Below are 16,150 nucleotides of genomic sequence, written 5' to 3'. Positions count from 1 at the left end.
ATGCAACACACATTTACAATTATCTCTGATTATCCATTTAAATAATTCAAATATTTAGAGAATTATCCAACAAAACAGGCAAGTACCAATTTAAATCAAAATACTGTAGAATTAACATCTAAATCTTTCTATATGGCAGGGAGAAAGGTGCACTTACGAGTATGTTTTCACGTTTCTAAAAATCAGGGCTTTAGCATACAAACATTTGTTTTTGCAGAGTCAGAACTGCATGGAAGACACAACTAAGTGCATACGAGCTGCATCTCCGTCTCGAGATCCTTTCTGCTTTGTCTGTGTGCGTCCTGTGGTGACTGTTCAATCCTTCTGTGAGTGCAGTATGCTAACGTCTAGAGAACACCTTGCCTTTACAGAACAGCCAAGGATTGCAACTCTCCCGTCAGCTGTTCCCAAAGAGTTCTGTAGCAAGCTCGGTCTCATTTCATTTCTTTGCTCACCCTGTCAAAAGTATGCATAAGTTACCCAGATTTTCCACCGTGGCTCCTTTTAACAAAGCCCTGTTTTGGCCTGTCAAATTATTAGTCATAACTTTACATGCTAAAAATAAATATTTGACAAATTCTAAATGTTGAAAGTATACTGTTGCGTGCAACCTCTAAATTATTTCACAGCTCGTGGTTTACGGAGGAGCCCTCTTCCCATGTGGCTCAGTTGCACCTAAGTTCACATTTATGAAAGTGAGCTCAGATACCTAACGGAACGGCTTCCTGCCCAACCATTGTCACTACAGCATTCTTTTAAGACCTCAAAACCTTATTTCAGGTGTAGCGTGAGCTGAGGTAATCTCTCTCCATTGTGCTTAGCACAACTAAATCTGACACCCAAACCTGTTAAGTTATAAACATAAATAAAAACGAGCAAAATCATCAAAAATTCCCTCACTGCAACTGTGCAGTAGGAAATACCTAAATTGGGTGTGTGTGTGTGTCAAAGGTTTATATGCATATAAATTTAGGCACTGTGATCTATGGTAAAGAAGGTAATTGCCACTTTACTGGTACAATGGTATCAAAACCTAGCAAAGACCGTGATAGCTTCAGCCAGAAGAACGCCACATGGTGCCTTCAGGGTGAGATGGTACTTCCATCAGACTTCACAAAGCAACCTCACACTGGTACTGACAGCATGCGTTAGGTCTTTGTCTGAAACCACTAGATCAACTTCCTCAACATATTAACGGTTGTTCTATGAATGTTTAAATAAGAGACCGTAGCTCACATGCGGAATTCTACAGAAAGGGATATTACTAAAGAGAGAAAAAGGACAAGGGATTATCAATTCCAGGAGATGAAAGGAAGAAGACTCTGCAGGCTAGTTAGTACTCACTATCGGCGTCTGTGTGCGCTGCAAGAACACAGCTTCCGGGCTGTATTCGGTCTAATATTTGTACCGTCACAGGCGCGGAACTCATTGTTTTACCTCAAAGGTAAAGAACTAAGGTGGCAAGGGAAAGTACCCCTTCAAAGTCACAGTGTCCTACTCATCTCACAAGTTGAAGGCAAGTAATATTTATTCCATGTTTTTGCCCTTAGAGGAAGGAGGCCATCCACACGAGACTGTCATATTTGTGCGAACACAGCAGAAGTAGACTGTGCTCTTACCTGGTTTTCCGTGCCGTAGTGAAGAAGGCTGGCCTCATTATAAACCTTGCTGGGACCCCAGACTCTCCGTGGTCTGCTTTGCCATGATTACTGGTCAAAACCTTTAATTACAGTATATAGTTTGTGCAGCTGCCTGGAAATTGGTCTCGGGGTCAGTGGCTCTTCCCGTCCCCTTCTTTCCATTCTTTTGAAGCAATATTGCTGAACGGGAGGCATTGTTCCAGCCTTCTGGTGTGCTCTGTCTGCTGCACAATATGAATAGCTTGGCAATCACTCCGGCAATTGGTCCTTCAACTGCCTTTAGGTTGTCAATTGTAATTCAGTGGCTCCAGCCACCTTTTCTTTCATTCTCTTGGGGTCTTTTATTACTTAATTTGCAGTAATATTAGGGAATGTCTTCTTCAGACATGTCACTAATGTCTTATTAATTATGAAGCCAGGAGTACAACTGACTTTCATGCATGTGTCCGTTACAATGTTTCAGTACTTTCTTTTCTCTGGATTCTGATGCCAATCTTTGCAGTTATCTTGTACGGAATTTATATTGTAAGCAATTGTACTTAATTCCGAAGCTTTCACTCTAAAGAATGTAATGAATTTCCCTTAAGATATTTGCACTGAGATTAATTTATGTAGTTAAAGCTAGAGCTATTTTTGCAACTTCCTAAAGACAGACTCTCATTAAAAAAGAAAAAGGGACTAGTGAAGTTTCCATAGTTCATTCTCTTGGTTCATGATCTATTTTTTAAATACAAAAATTATAATTTTGAGCTCCCTTCAACTTAGAAATAGTTAGCTAAGCAACAAGATCTGTGAAGAGAAATTCATCATGAACTTTCCAGACTCTTCAAAAGAAAAAATCTAGACAATTCTTTCAGAAGTTATATAAGGAAAGAAACTATTAAAAATAACTCCCAGGTTACCAAATCTAACGGAATTTTTTTAAGTTTTGGGGAGGGGGAGGAGAAAGAACAAAAACATCTTGATTTAATGAAGAGAAAAAAAATCTTTAGTGTATTAAGTCTCAAATCCTCAGCCCTGGACAAAATCCAGCATATTAACCTCTCTCATTAGGCTCAGTCATTCCAGAGAAACTAGGGGCATTTTTTTAAGCAGACACTATGTAATAATAATAATGATAATAATTATCATAATGATAATAACTAACGCTTATTGTGCTTTTTAATCTTCAAAGCAACTTGAAGACATTAACTGTATGTCTATCTTCAAATTAATTTAACTCGACAAATGTTTTATTAACTTTGTAAGTTATGTACTATGACTGAGTTTTCTTTTTTTTTTTTTAAGATTTATTTATTTATTTATTTATTTATTTATTTATTATGTGTGCAATGCTCTGTAGACATGTGCACCTACACACCAGAAGAGGGCATCAGATCTCATTATGAATGGTTGTGAGCCACCATGTGGTTGCCAGGGATTGAACTCAGGACCTCTGGAAGAGCAGCCAGTGCTCTAAACCTCTGAGCCAACTCTTTAGCCCCCTGAGATTTCTTTTGCAAATGAACTAAATAAATAAATAAAAACTCAGTACTCCCTCTAAACAGCACTATAACCTTCTGCCTCAAAAATAGCTTACCACCTTTAATGAGTAATAATTAATGAAGTACTAAGTTTTACAGAATACAAACTTCAACTATAAGTAGAAAGAGTAACATATTCTTATAATTAAATCCATATTGTTTTGACAAGCAAATACTGTTTAATAAAGTAGGTCTCTAACTTCAGTAGTAATGATTCTTTAGAAAAATAAATTTTAAAAGTCCCAAGCTTCACCAATGTAAGAAATTATTTTATTAAAGACTAAAATAGTTTTTATTAAACTGTATTCATTACTTTAAAACCATCTCAACTGTATTCCCTCAGAACGTCATATGTACTACTCTTCACATGAGAAAGACAAACAGAAACTAGTGAATGAAACAAGCTCACTATGGCTAAAATAGGCAATTATTTTTAAATGATTATTATTTGGACAGAAGATTTTCTTCTTTTTTGTGAGAATTTTGGAAAGAATATGGTAACAAGGAGCACTGTTAAAAGGCTTGCTAACTGACAAACACAAGTCAAAGGACATAAAACCAATCATTTGCAAATAAAATAATTAACAGCTTAAAGCTCTAAAAATCCTAAAAATACCAGCATAATCCTTGCTGAGGATTCACTGCAGATAAGGTACCCGCAGCAGGTGTGGAGCCAGGAGAACCAACCTTTCTGTATCCCTCTAGATGGAAAGAGATACGCTGGACTAAGTAAAGAGAGCGCACAGCAATCTGGATGAAGCAGGCACCCCGGACCAGCAGGAATGCATGTGGGAGAAGACGCAGAAGTGTTCATTCTTTCAAACAATAAAATGGATCAGAGACACAAACAATTCACAATCCCCGTCCTTCAAGGGGCTGGTGAATTTCAGAAGTTAGCAGTAAAGTTAACGGACAAGTCATTCTAATATTATGATCTGGGTAAGTCCAATGTGCAGGCAGGAACCAGGAGTGTCCACCTAGAGTGTCCATGAAGAAGACTTTCTGTTGTGATGTAATCTTGGGGTAACTTTCCTGGGAAAATGGGAACATTGAGAGATAGGCAGAAGAAAAGAAGGAAAGGCACACAGGATATAAGATCTGCAGAGTTTCACCTGATTTCAGCTAAGTTAGAAAATGGTCCTACTTTTAACAGGGGCAACACAGAAATCAGGGAAGGAGTTGGTTCTCTCTGGTTTGGAGGGAGAACCAGGGCCAAACCGGGAAAGCTGAAGGTAAATTCCAACATGAATACAGAGAGCTGAGGGTAAACAAGTGTGTGCAGAGGCTCTGCAAAGGGGAGAGGACACAGAAACACCTGGACACGGGGAGCAACAAGCAATCCAATGTTTCCCATGTTTCCAATGTTCCCAGTTTTACCTGAGGTGAAGACTTACCAACACTGAAGAAAGGAAGAAATTGGAGAGGAGATGTTTTTGCAATCATGCACTCTCATATTTTGAAATGTGTTTCTTTACTGCCCCTTAGAAAAAATTTCCTAGGTAAAAATGTCCCTCTCTGAAGTAAGAGATTTGTTATTGAATAAGGATTTTATTAGTTTGCAATAGACACAGACATGCTCATTACCTAGTAGATGCAAGAAACATAGGTAACAAGTAAGAATGGTGAGAGCAACCTGGGTAGATACACCATCAAGGAATTTTTTTTTCCCTCAAGGAATGCATATAGAAACTTTTGAACGACTACATGGAAACTGTTTTCTTTTAGTACTCTCGGCTTAAAAGTTGCTCTTTAAAGTGCACTTTTTATAATGATGTTTTTGCAACTAATGAAGTGATTGCTAACTCGGCTTTTCTTGTAGGTCAAGAAACATTTTTAAGAAAAATAACTGAGTCATTCAGTGGAGAACGGGCTCCCAAAGCCTGTCATTACCTCCCAAAATTTAATTGTTACAGTGTGGAGTACATCTGTAAGGAATGGACAAAATTATCTGTATCTCTTATATCATTTTAGGATAAATATATGTCCCATAAGGGAGTTTCCAAACTGCTCACACCATAGGTATGTATGCTGCTCTATGTGAAATCAAATCCGTATCCTAAAATGCTGCCAAAAGGCAGGTCAAGATACACAAAGAACTCTTTAGTGTAGTATACTTCCCGATGAAAACACATTTCCCTCCACACAGAGAAACTGACATCCGGTCAAACTAAGTGCCTTATGAAATTTTAACAGCCTTGTGCATTCTCTAATAAAAGACTTGTCATTGTGGAAATTCTGAGAAGATCCTTCTTTACAGTTCGTTCATAGAACTACTAAAGAGAGCTACCCTATAATTGAGCAATACCAGTACAAAATAAAAAAATGCAAACTAGAGGCACATTATCTGGTGACACATGTTAAAGAAAGGAAAAAGGCATGCAACATGAAGACTATCTACAAAGAAGAAATATGATTTAGGTTGACAGATACATATCATAAAACACACACATTCTTCTTCCAAACAACTACTGTCTATATTTAAAACCCCTAAGGATTAAATGTATCGTTTAGAAAAACCGAACGCATACATCTCCAAGAAACATGGTCCAAAGAACCTAGTAACATTTGTAAATATCCCCTTCTCACATTTCTACTCTATTATTTTCAAATATAACACCATGCTCCATGAACACTGCATCAAAATTAATAGACACTATAATCACAAATTTCAACTGCAATATTGACACTTTAATTTAGAATCTGCATTTTTTTCCCAAGCTATAAATAATGAAGCATGAAACTAATCAAGTCACTGGGCCTTATAATTCTGCTTCAAAAATCTGTTCCATGGTTTTCATATTTTTAATTAAGACTTGCAGTAATAAAAACTTCCAATAACACATTTTTAATGTAGCATTTCTGAAAAAGTTAGGTACTTTTGGATTAAGGATACCTATAAACATCCAATCAAATAAAATTGCTAAAAATAAGGACTGTTTCTTTCATGTTAACAAAATGTGTCATTTTATATGATCTGGTAAAAGCAATAAAATGAAAATAAGATTTTTAAAAAGCCAGGAAGTAAAGGAATGGCAGTTAGCAACTGTGCAGAGGGAAAATAGGATTACATTTATTGGGTATTATATCAACTTAACTTCTCATAAAATACTCCTGATCTACTTAGTAACTTCAGAACTGAAGTACGCTCTCCAAAGGGAGTTGTAAAACAAATTAGTTACAATTACAATCCAATACAAATAAAAAGCTAAACTATTTACTCTTAAGAGTTCACATTTTATAGCTTCACTATTTAAATTAGACCAGATTTTCTCCTAATCTATCAAGTGGGTCACTTGGCATAAGTATAGCTTTTTCTCCTATATTTTCCATAGAGAAAAACAGATAATATGAATATATCCTGGAAAACTGCAGTAACCACACCTCCCTAAAGTGAATAGAACAAACATGTGCTAGAAGAATTGTTTGGCTTTCCAACAGCACATAGGGTGTTCTTTTTACCCAGTATTTTCCCATGCTGTTTGTTTTGTTTTGTTAAAATACAATGTATCCTTCTACTATCAATTCTCAAGACACAAAATCTTAAAATTCTGGTAGGCTGAATAAATCACTACCAGGTATATTACAGAAAGGGAAGATATGTGACGTACAAGACACTACTTGTTTCTCAGGGGGCAAGGAGGTCGCTGGGCACGCTGCCCGTTTGCGGGTTATGGAGTAATTGTAACCATCGTCTTCCTTTCTTAATTCTGTGCTCCACACAGACAGCAGCGTGCACAGCGTGAATCCTGGCAACCACTCCCCTTGCTCCTCAGGGTCTTCCTGGCTCCCATCCACTCTTAAGTTAACAGTTATCTTACAAACACGTGAGTTCTTAAATTTTACCCGAGTGACAGGATAAGTCCTGTAACATTTCTCCCAGAACACATCAAATGTAATAATTTTCAGGAAGAGAGAAGTCACCAAACCTAAGACTCACTACTTTTTCTTAACTGTGTCACGGTTAGTGTTTCCCGCTAAGCTGAAGATATCTTCCTTGATTTTTGAGCAGCATTTCACCCTTAAAAGTCACAGATGTTTTGCAGGGTACAATATCAACCTTTTAACACTCAAAGCTTCACCAAAAATACACAGACTAGTAGGCACAAACATAAAGCTAAAAGACACAGGGCTTGTGGTATCTTAATGAAAGGCAGAATAGCAAAAAGATGACCATGTCTAAGGATATTTCTAAATATAGGTCTAAAATGTATTTCAAGTAACATGGGACTCTGTTTGGTTGTCTTACCTTGGCCTGCTGTTCCCAAACAGTTTGAAGTTATTGTTTATACAACATGAAAGCTTCAGTTTTACAACTCTATTTTTATGCTAATAAGGTGTTGACTTAATTCTTAAAACATTCCTAAGAGTAGTTCAACTAGGCTTTATGGAAACACATTATGAGAGTAAACTCTTTGTCATCAAGAGAAAGATGGGTGCTTCCCTTTCTTTTCTCAGCCAAACTGAAGCAAGGGTAAACATTTCATGATGCTTCCACAGACCTTAGTTCTGCCAAGGAACGTTACCCTATAAGATATTCCAAAATGCTCTACTAATAGTAGGTGCATAGTATGTGTTGATACAAGGACAAGGGAAAGGGCTTTACCTAAAACATCTTCTGTTGGGGGATGGTTTTGTGTGCTGTGCATTCAGATGCTGCTTTCTACAACCAGAGATCTGGTTGCAGTCTGGATGTGGGCATTGACATTATTACTGAAGCATCTCCTGTCTCACTTTTGTGTAAAACTTGTTCTCCATCATCTCTGGTCAGTTAATAAAGAGCTGAACAGCCCACAGGAGGGCAGGAGAGTTGGGGCAGGACTTGCAATAGGAAGGTGCAGGTGGTGAGAAAAGAGAGAAGGAGGTCACCAGAAGAAGGTTGTCATAAAGAGGTCACCATGAAAAAGTTGTTAGGAAAACATGGATGGAGCAGGAGCAGCCAGGGTAAGATTTAAGATGGCAAGTAATGGGGCACGTGGCTAGGAAATAGTGCAGATCAGCATAGATAGGTTAAAATAGCTCATTTTCTGTCCAACTATATTGCTTAAAGCTTACTATAAACATAATAGGTCTTCATGTCATTATCTGGGAGACAGAGCAGGTGTAGAAAAGCCCATACTTTTGATTTTACAATCTTCAAACTCATATTTTGTGAATACTATTAACAAGCAAAATGTTCTAAGAAAGTTATTTAAATTTGATACAAGTGGGAAGGAAAATGAAGTTCTCGTGCACTGTAGTATGTACAAGCTTGGAATCATTTTCAAAGAATATCTATAAATATTCCATATTGATAAACATTGGTTAGTGAATCAGAAAGCGATATTTGCGCTTTTCTTTTTAAGGAGAAATAGACAGTCAAATCACAAAAGGAAGACTCGGAAGTGATTAACTGCTGGAAGCTTCCTGTAGTCAACTCCTACAGAGGACGCCGTGGGTACTGTATTAGGTGTAACGTGTCTGTGGGGCTGGAGAGACGGCGCAGTGCTCAGAGCGCACTGCTCTCCCCTGGGGTGCAGGCTCGGTTCCCGAAGTCTCCAAGGGCGCTGCACTCACATTTACATCCCCTCTTCCCCCAGGCTGAAAAACGATTAAAATAAATAAAGCTTTTTAAAAATGTTTGTCTTTGTTATCTGAGGTCTAAGAAAAAGTTTCTTTAAAAACCCAAAGAAATAAATTCTGTCAGCTAGTACATATAGCATATCATATATACCATATATATAATATTAGTGATCTGCATCTGCACTTAGTTTCCCTGTTGCCTGTGAGAAGGACAATGTACCGTGAGTAAAGCACCTCACAACAGAAACCAACGTAGCATTGCTAACAAACCCATCTAGCACTGTTATATTCCTTCTTCAGATAGAAAGTCTGATGGTGAGAAGTGAGCACACAGACCAGAGTGTTGAGAACAGATCCAGGAGGCACCACCATTGCACTACAGGAGAGCTGCGCAGTGGCAATCGAAATGGCTTTCTTTCTTTCTTTCTTTCTTTCTTTCTTTCTTTCTTTCTTTCTTTCTTTCTCTTTCTTTTTCTTCCTTCCTTCCTTCTTTCCTTCTTTCCTTCCTTCCTTCCTTCCCCCTTTTCCCCTCCCTCCCTCCTTTCTTCCTTCCCTCCCTTCCTTCCCTCCTTAAGTGGGAAGAGTGTTTGAAAACAGGGTTTCCCTGTGCATCCCTGGCTGTCCTGGAACTTGTTCTGTACACCAGGCTGGCCCTGAACTCAGATCTCCCTGCCTCTGACTTCTGAGTACTGAGATAAAGGCAAGCACCACCAATGCCCAGCTGCTACTTTTCTTTAATTACTATCAAATATATTTTCCAGAATCCATAAAAGGTAGTAAGTTTTAAGTGCAGAAGAAGGCAACCACAGACAGCTCTGTGGGCTGAATAATAAATCACCATGCTTTACTGTTTGTTTGTTTTTAACAAATAAAAACACAGGCCCTTTTCCACTTAATATTGTAAAATTAGAATAAATCACTCAAATTAACCCTATGCGCTCAGAATAAGTTGGTGAGAGGCAGGCACAAGAACAAAGCTGTCAGCCATGGGTCTACAGTAAATGTGAGGAAGGTTTGGCGTTAAATCACATTATACTCTTGTTTTCTTATCTATATTTTCAGACTGAAAGGCATCATTCCCATTAGTCATTTTAATCCTAAGCCACTAGAGGCATTGCAGCTTTCTGAAGGAGAGGAGAAAAATATATCCTGCAAGGTGCAGGTGCAAGGGAATACAGCAGGAGGTTCAAGTCTACAATACCTGAGTTATAAGCTCTTTACATCTCCTTATTTTAGTGCCAGAAAGCAGAATCTTGGCTCAGAGGGACACCATCTACCTGGAATAGCCTCACACATTCATAGGCAAGAGACAAATTGAGAAATGCAATTAGGTAAGGAAGACAAAGAATGTAGGCATATTAGAATGTATTTGGCAGCATGGAATTTGCAAGGTAAGACATCAGGTTTTCAGCAATGGCAAGTCTCTCAGAGGGACAAGAATATGGTATTTGAGGCCAAGGAATATCTATTAAATGTTCAATGCATCCCTCTGAAAGCTGGCGGAAAAGGGACCAAGTCAGAGGTTAAAGTAAATGTTAAGTTATCCAGGCCTCTACCTCTTCAGAAGAAATGAAAATGAGCAAATACCCACAGATGTCTTTCAGTTAAAAAGGACTTCATTTTCCAAGCAAGGTTAGGTGTATGAACACATCTTATCAGACTCATAACGGCTTGCCGCTTCCTAAGAGAAGGGTGGTTTTGCTGCGAAAACATCATACCCAGCACATCCAAAGCTATAATCTTCCTCAATTCCAAGATGGAGGCGAAAATACAATTCCCAAACAGTCATACCACTCACGAGACACACGTACCTCTTGTACTGAGCGAGCTGCGGGCTTGTCTTGATGGTTGGCCAATATCAAAAAGGGCAAAGTGCATAGCTGTGGGTGCTGCAGCGCTGAGTGCAGCTCGTTTCTAGCAGTCTCTAGATCATCCTCTGAAGAGGCGCTGTCCAATACAAATATTACTCCTTGAGATCCCTGGTAATAGCGGCTCCAGTATTTTCGGATATTATCAGCTCCTGTCAAAATGAAATACATCTCTGTTTAAAAAAAAAAAAAAAAATAGTTCGCATCACCTTAAAAAAATGCCCCAAGAACAATTTCTTCTGGAAACCCACGTATCTCTTACAATGGGAAGGCTAAACTCTGGGGTACAGAGCAGACTAGGAATCTAAAAGTTACAGAACATGTAGACCAGATTAGTGCATTACAGTTGATAGGTAGATGCAGCCAGGAAGTAGAACACAGACATTTACATTGCTCTTCATGCTTATATATCAAAATAAGTGGAAAGTGACCAGAGCAATGACCAGGCTTTTATTAAAGCCCTAAGAATGGTTTTAGATTTTATCAGAGCTAAATGAACTATATTCTCCACAAACTGAGAGCAATGTTACCTAGCCATTCACCATAGTATCTTGCTATGACATTCCTGTAAGTTTGGTGGTAATTTTTAATAGAATAAGGCTATGTCTGAAATATTCATGAAGTGTTCACATGACGGAAACTTAATTTTCATTTTTATGTTGATGATATCTGGAGCTGGGGCCTACTGAAGGAATCCGGTTAGAGACACATTGGCAAGGGCCTCATGATGGGCTATGGCTTTACGATGGGGAAAACAGACAACTACCCTTTCCTGCTCAATCTCTCTGACCATTGACGTCTGCTACCACATCAAGACACAGTGTGACCCTCACCAGACACAGAGGGTCAACCTGGGACTTCCTTGCCTGCAAACCTGCAGTAAATTTCTTTTAGTTAAAAACTGCCCAGTCTGTATTTTGTTGTAGCAACAGAAACTGGACTAAGACACACAGCTGGGCAGCCTTGTTTAACTCCACACGGAGAGTTATTAGCATAATAACTTTTTATGTCTAAATACTGAAATTTGTGAACCACTAAAATTCTGGCCTTTCATATATCTGTATAAATCCACTTGGTTTACTACTTACAAGGGAAAAAAAAAGGCAATGAGCATATTCATGGTGTCTATGAGACAAGGTGCTTAGAAGAGACACTCGAGAAAGACAGGGTCATCACTCTTGATATTTCTGATTGAATTGTGTTAGCAGACAATTTGCCAAGGAAGGGCACAGGTATCTCCCATTACTTGACTCCTTTCATTTCTTTGATTTGCAAATAAGACTCTCTTTCCTCACTCCTTCTTCCTCTCTCTCTTTCTGTGCATGTGTGTGATCCAAACTGCAGACTGGAGTTGGGGTGCACTGGCTTGCAAAAGCCACTCATGGATATTTCTTCCCAACCCTGTGTTCAGTGATGTCATCCTAGCAGCTCAAAATGAGCCAGGGTAGGAGTATTCTGGTGGTGGAAGTGAGTCAGGCCTCTGTTTTCCCTGGCTAGCCAACACACCACTGGGTAAAACTGAGAAGTTCCTATTCTTAGGGAGAAATGGGAAATCTAGAGGTTCTGATAGTAGTTTATTAAAGTACTGCCACCAAAGTGCTCACCCAGAGAAAGGCAAATAAATTAAAAATTAATACATGTGACAAGGCAGCTAACTTCATTAAGCATTTACTACACACCTGGCACCATGCCGAGTGTTAAGAATAGACCATATGATTCTTACAATAGCTAAGGGATGGAAGTATAACTGACTTAGGTGCTGAAACTAATTTTCAGATCCTAAAACATAGAATAACTCACCATTACAGTATACTGAATAACCAAGCTTCATAAAAAGCATTAGGGCATTCAATGAAAAGTGGTCATAAGTAAACAAACAGGAAGGATATGAATGGAAAGGATACACATTACAAAGGACAGAACCAAGAAAACAAATAAAAAATAAAGAGCAGGGAAATTTAGATCTTTGATTATTGGAGATATAAAATCCATTGCTTAACTGATGGGAACCCAATGAAACTGGATTAGCCACACTGAGGTGAGTGACTGGATTAGCCACACTGAGGTGAGGTTCCCTAGAAGCATAGCCCGCATGGCCCTTCTGGCACACGATTGTAGAAAGATGCTGTAAAGAAAAACCAGAAGTGAAAGAGATAAACTAGAATCATGGTAAAGATCTGACTTCAGAGATCTCACCCCAACTTGATCCTCAAAGGAGCTCTTGGAGTCCAGAGGCCAGGGTATCTCTGTATACTTATTGGCTTTGAGCCACCTCTCAGTACCTGGAAGGGGCTGGGACCAGATCTCATAATTTCCCAACATATCTGGCTAGGGTAGTTACTGTCAGCCAAGAGTGGTCCTCTGGAGAAGGGTACAGGTGTGAGTCATTAGCAGCCAATACCACAGCAGCTGGGAGATGGATGCACTGGCCCAGTAAAGGAGATCTGCATGTGATACCAACAGCATCTGTTACAAGCTAAATCCAGACACTATCCATATGCTAGCAACCCATCCATAAGTCTGCGGGACAGAAGCGACAGCCGACTTATCCAGCGATGACTCTTTAAAAATAACAAAATACTGTTTGTATATGTACTGAAATTTACTACAAATTTTACTAATATAAAAATGTGAGATACACAATTTTCATGTAGTAAGATTACATGCGTTTGTTCTACGGTTAATTCCACAAAGCCAATGAGAACTTAGAGAATGCTTTCCTTGATTTTGTAACCAATGGTTGCAACCTTACCATAACTAGCTCTGACAAGCTTAGTGATGGTGTAAGTGTCTGATGAGGATTAATTCACTCAATCAAAGAAAACCTGATAAGGTAGGTAATATCTTTTAATTAAAGATTTACTTGTTTTTATTTTATGTGTATTAGTATTTCCTCTGTGTACTATGTGTATACAGCAGAGGCCAAAAGATGGCATAAGATCTCCTGAAATTGGAGGTGAGAAGGTTTTCAGCCATCAGGTGGGTGCTGTAAACAGAACTTGGGTCCTCTGCAAGAACAACAAAATGTTCTTAACCTCTAAGCCATCTCTCTAGCTCTCTAGCTCCCGAGATAGGTACTACTATCATTTTCTTTTTATCAATACAAAAACCAATACACAAAACTATATGTAGATTTGTCCAAGACTATACATTCAAAACCCATTTAGGTCTAAATGTGACTGAGGCAGAAATGATCACCGACCAGAAATGATGAGTTAAATAAACAAGTACATTCCACAAATGTCATGGTGGGGAGAGGGGCTGAAACAAACGATACCTAACATACATGTGCATGCACACACACACACCATATACACATCACAAGTGGCACTACTTCTAAAACATTTCCCAACCAACTGACCCAATCAATGCTTTTTAAGTATATAGTCCATACAAGACAATAAGGAAGGATCTAAAGATATACACAGAAAACTATTATTCATCTTAATACAACTTAATAAACTCCCACAAAAGTAACATTAAGTATAAGGCATATAAATCTATCAGAAGAAGCTGGTATGATGGCACATGGCTTTAATCTCGACATTCTAGAGGTAGAGGCAGTTGCATCTTTGTGAGTTTGAGGCCAGTCTGATTGACAAAGCAAGTTTTCAGGACAGCCAAAATTGTCATGCAGAAAAACCCTGTCTCAAAAAACAAACAAACAAAAAACTCTATCAGAAGAAACAAATATAGCCACATACTCCATGATGGCCAGGGCAGCACATATAAAGAAGAAAACACTGGTCACATATTTAAGAAACTCTTCCACTGGAAACTAAGGGGACACAATGAAGTTCCAACTCAGGCTGCCATCTCTTTCAAATTTAGAAAATGACATATTTAGAAATATACAAGGCTTCAAAAATATGAGAGAAAATGACAGGATCTCAATCAACAGTAGTGGTAAATGAAAAAAAAACAACACAACAATGAAAAACAAAAGAAAATACTGTGCTTTTTCAAGTGTTCTTTATAATATATAAATATTTTATTATTAATAGTGAAAAGACTTTTTAATCTCTTACAACAAAATCTCTATGAAACCTTAGTATCCCTGAATTTCTTCACAAACACTGAGCATGGAATTCTAAATTGCATTTTATCCTGTTGCCAATGGCCTTAGTCAGCAGCAGCACCCTAGCTGAGATTAGGGCCAAGGAACCAAGTATGTAGACAACAGCTGAGGCAGCAGGTTAAAACTGAAAAATGGTTGTGTCATCCCACTACCAGGGAGGTGATGGACACCTGTTTGACAGTCACTTTCCACTCAGGAAAGATGCAGCATCTGCTACAGCCTGAAGCCAGTCTTAGTCCTTGGATTGAACACAGCATGTTCTATATCCCTTAAATTACAATTATCACATAAAATTGCTAGGTGGCAAACTCAAGCACGGTAGATATTTTCTACACTGAGATCTAAAACCAAGAGGAGGTTTTTAACAGCAGAAGAGCTGTGAAGAAGAGTGTTGCTCAACAGTCTAGGGAGAGGCTCGGAGAGCAAAGGGCTTGTTGTGCTCTAAGAATGAGGACCCGATTTCAGATCCCTAGAACCCACATAAAGCCAAACCTGATGCCATGCAGAGACAGGAGACGGAGAGAGGGAAACCCATAGCAGATCGCAGGCCGACTAGTGTGACATACTCAGTGGTGAACAAGAGATCCTGTTTCAGACAAGGTGTAAGGATGGTACTCACACTGGCCTCCACTGTGGTATATGCAGCTTCCTGTACTCACAGAACATGCTCACATACGTACATCACTATCTTAGGGTGACAAAACTCCATGACCAAAAGCAGCTTGGAGAAGAAAGGGTTTATTTCAGCTAACACTTCGACATCACAGTCCATCACTGAGGGAAGTCATGGCAGGAACTCAAGTGGGCAGAAACCTAGAGGCAGAAACTGATACAGAAGAAATAGAGGCGTGCAAGTTTCTGACGTGCTCAGCTGGCTTTCTTAGAGCACTCAGGACCACCTGCCCTGGGGTGGCACTGCTTACAGTTGGTTGGGCCCTCTCATCTCAATCATTGATGAAGAAACTGCATCACAGGCTTGTCCACAGGCCAATGGGGGAAGGAGGTTGTGGGCGGGTTAACTCTTCCAAAATGACTAGTTGACTTAAAACTAGTTAGCAGAAAAACACAGAAACACACACAAAGACACACAGATACACAGACCATACACACACACACACACACACACACACACACACACACACGGTGAAAAGCAGTATTGCGACTTACCCAGAGGAATCTAAAACCTCATTTCAACAGCTACCAGGAAAATTTATTACCAAGAACAAGGGAAAATTAGACAGACAAAACATGCTCTCATGGTCAAAATCATACTTATGGCATACTATAAATCTTAATATTAATTAGTCACCAATTTGCTCATCAGGTCCTAGGGACACCGCAGTCAATAAAACAAAGAAAAAAATTGGTCTTTTTTATATTGTAGTCTATCTTCCTTCCCTCCCTCCCTTCCTCCCTCCTTCCCCCCCCCCTTCTCACACACACAAAGTGTGAGAGTATTTGCCTTGTCTTGTCTCTTTCAGA

At 39.0% G+C, this 16,150-nt stretch overlaps 1 protein-coding gene across 6 annotated transcripts in view; it reads right to left on the bottom strand.

Moving 5' to 3' along the window:
• Arl15 (ADP ribosylation factor like GTPase 15) overlaps positions 1–16,150 on the bottom strand; it is a 363,566-nt gene that overhangs the window by 166,585 nt on the left and 180,831 nt on the right. For 5 of the 6 annotated variants that reach the window (XM_060385728.1, XM_060385729.1, XM_021638918.2 and 2 more), the window contains one exon: positions 10,534–10,742. In XM_060385728.1, the coding sequence (XP_060241711.1) occupies positions 10,534–10,742 (209 nt within the window). Of the gene's footprint in view, positions 1–3,465; positions 8,741–10,533; positions 10,743–16,150 lie in introns of those variants that run through there. The other variant, XM_060385727.1, reaches the window with a different exon arrangement.

The sequence above is a fragment of the Meriones unguiculatus genome, chromosome 6, assembly GCF_030254825.1.
Source record: "Meriones unguiculatus strain TT.TT164.6M chromosome 6, Bangor_MerUng_6.1, whole genome shotgun sequence".
NCBI classification, from domain to species: Eukaryota; Metazoa; Chordata; class Mammalia; order Rodentia; family Muridae; genus Meriones; species Meriones unguiculatus.
The sequence above is the reverse complement of the archived record's forward strand: the minus strand, read 5'-3'. Positions and strand labels throughout refer to the sequence as shown.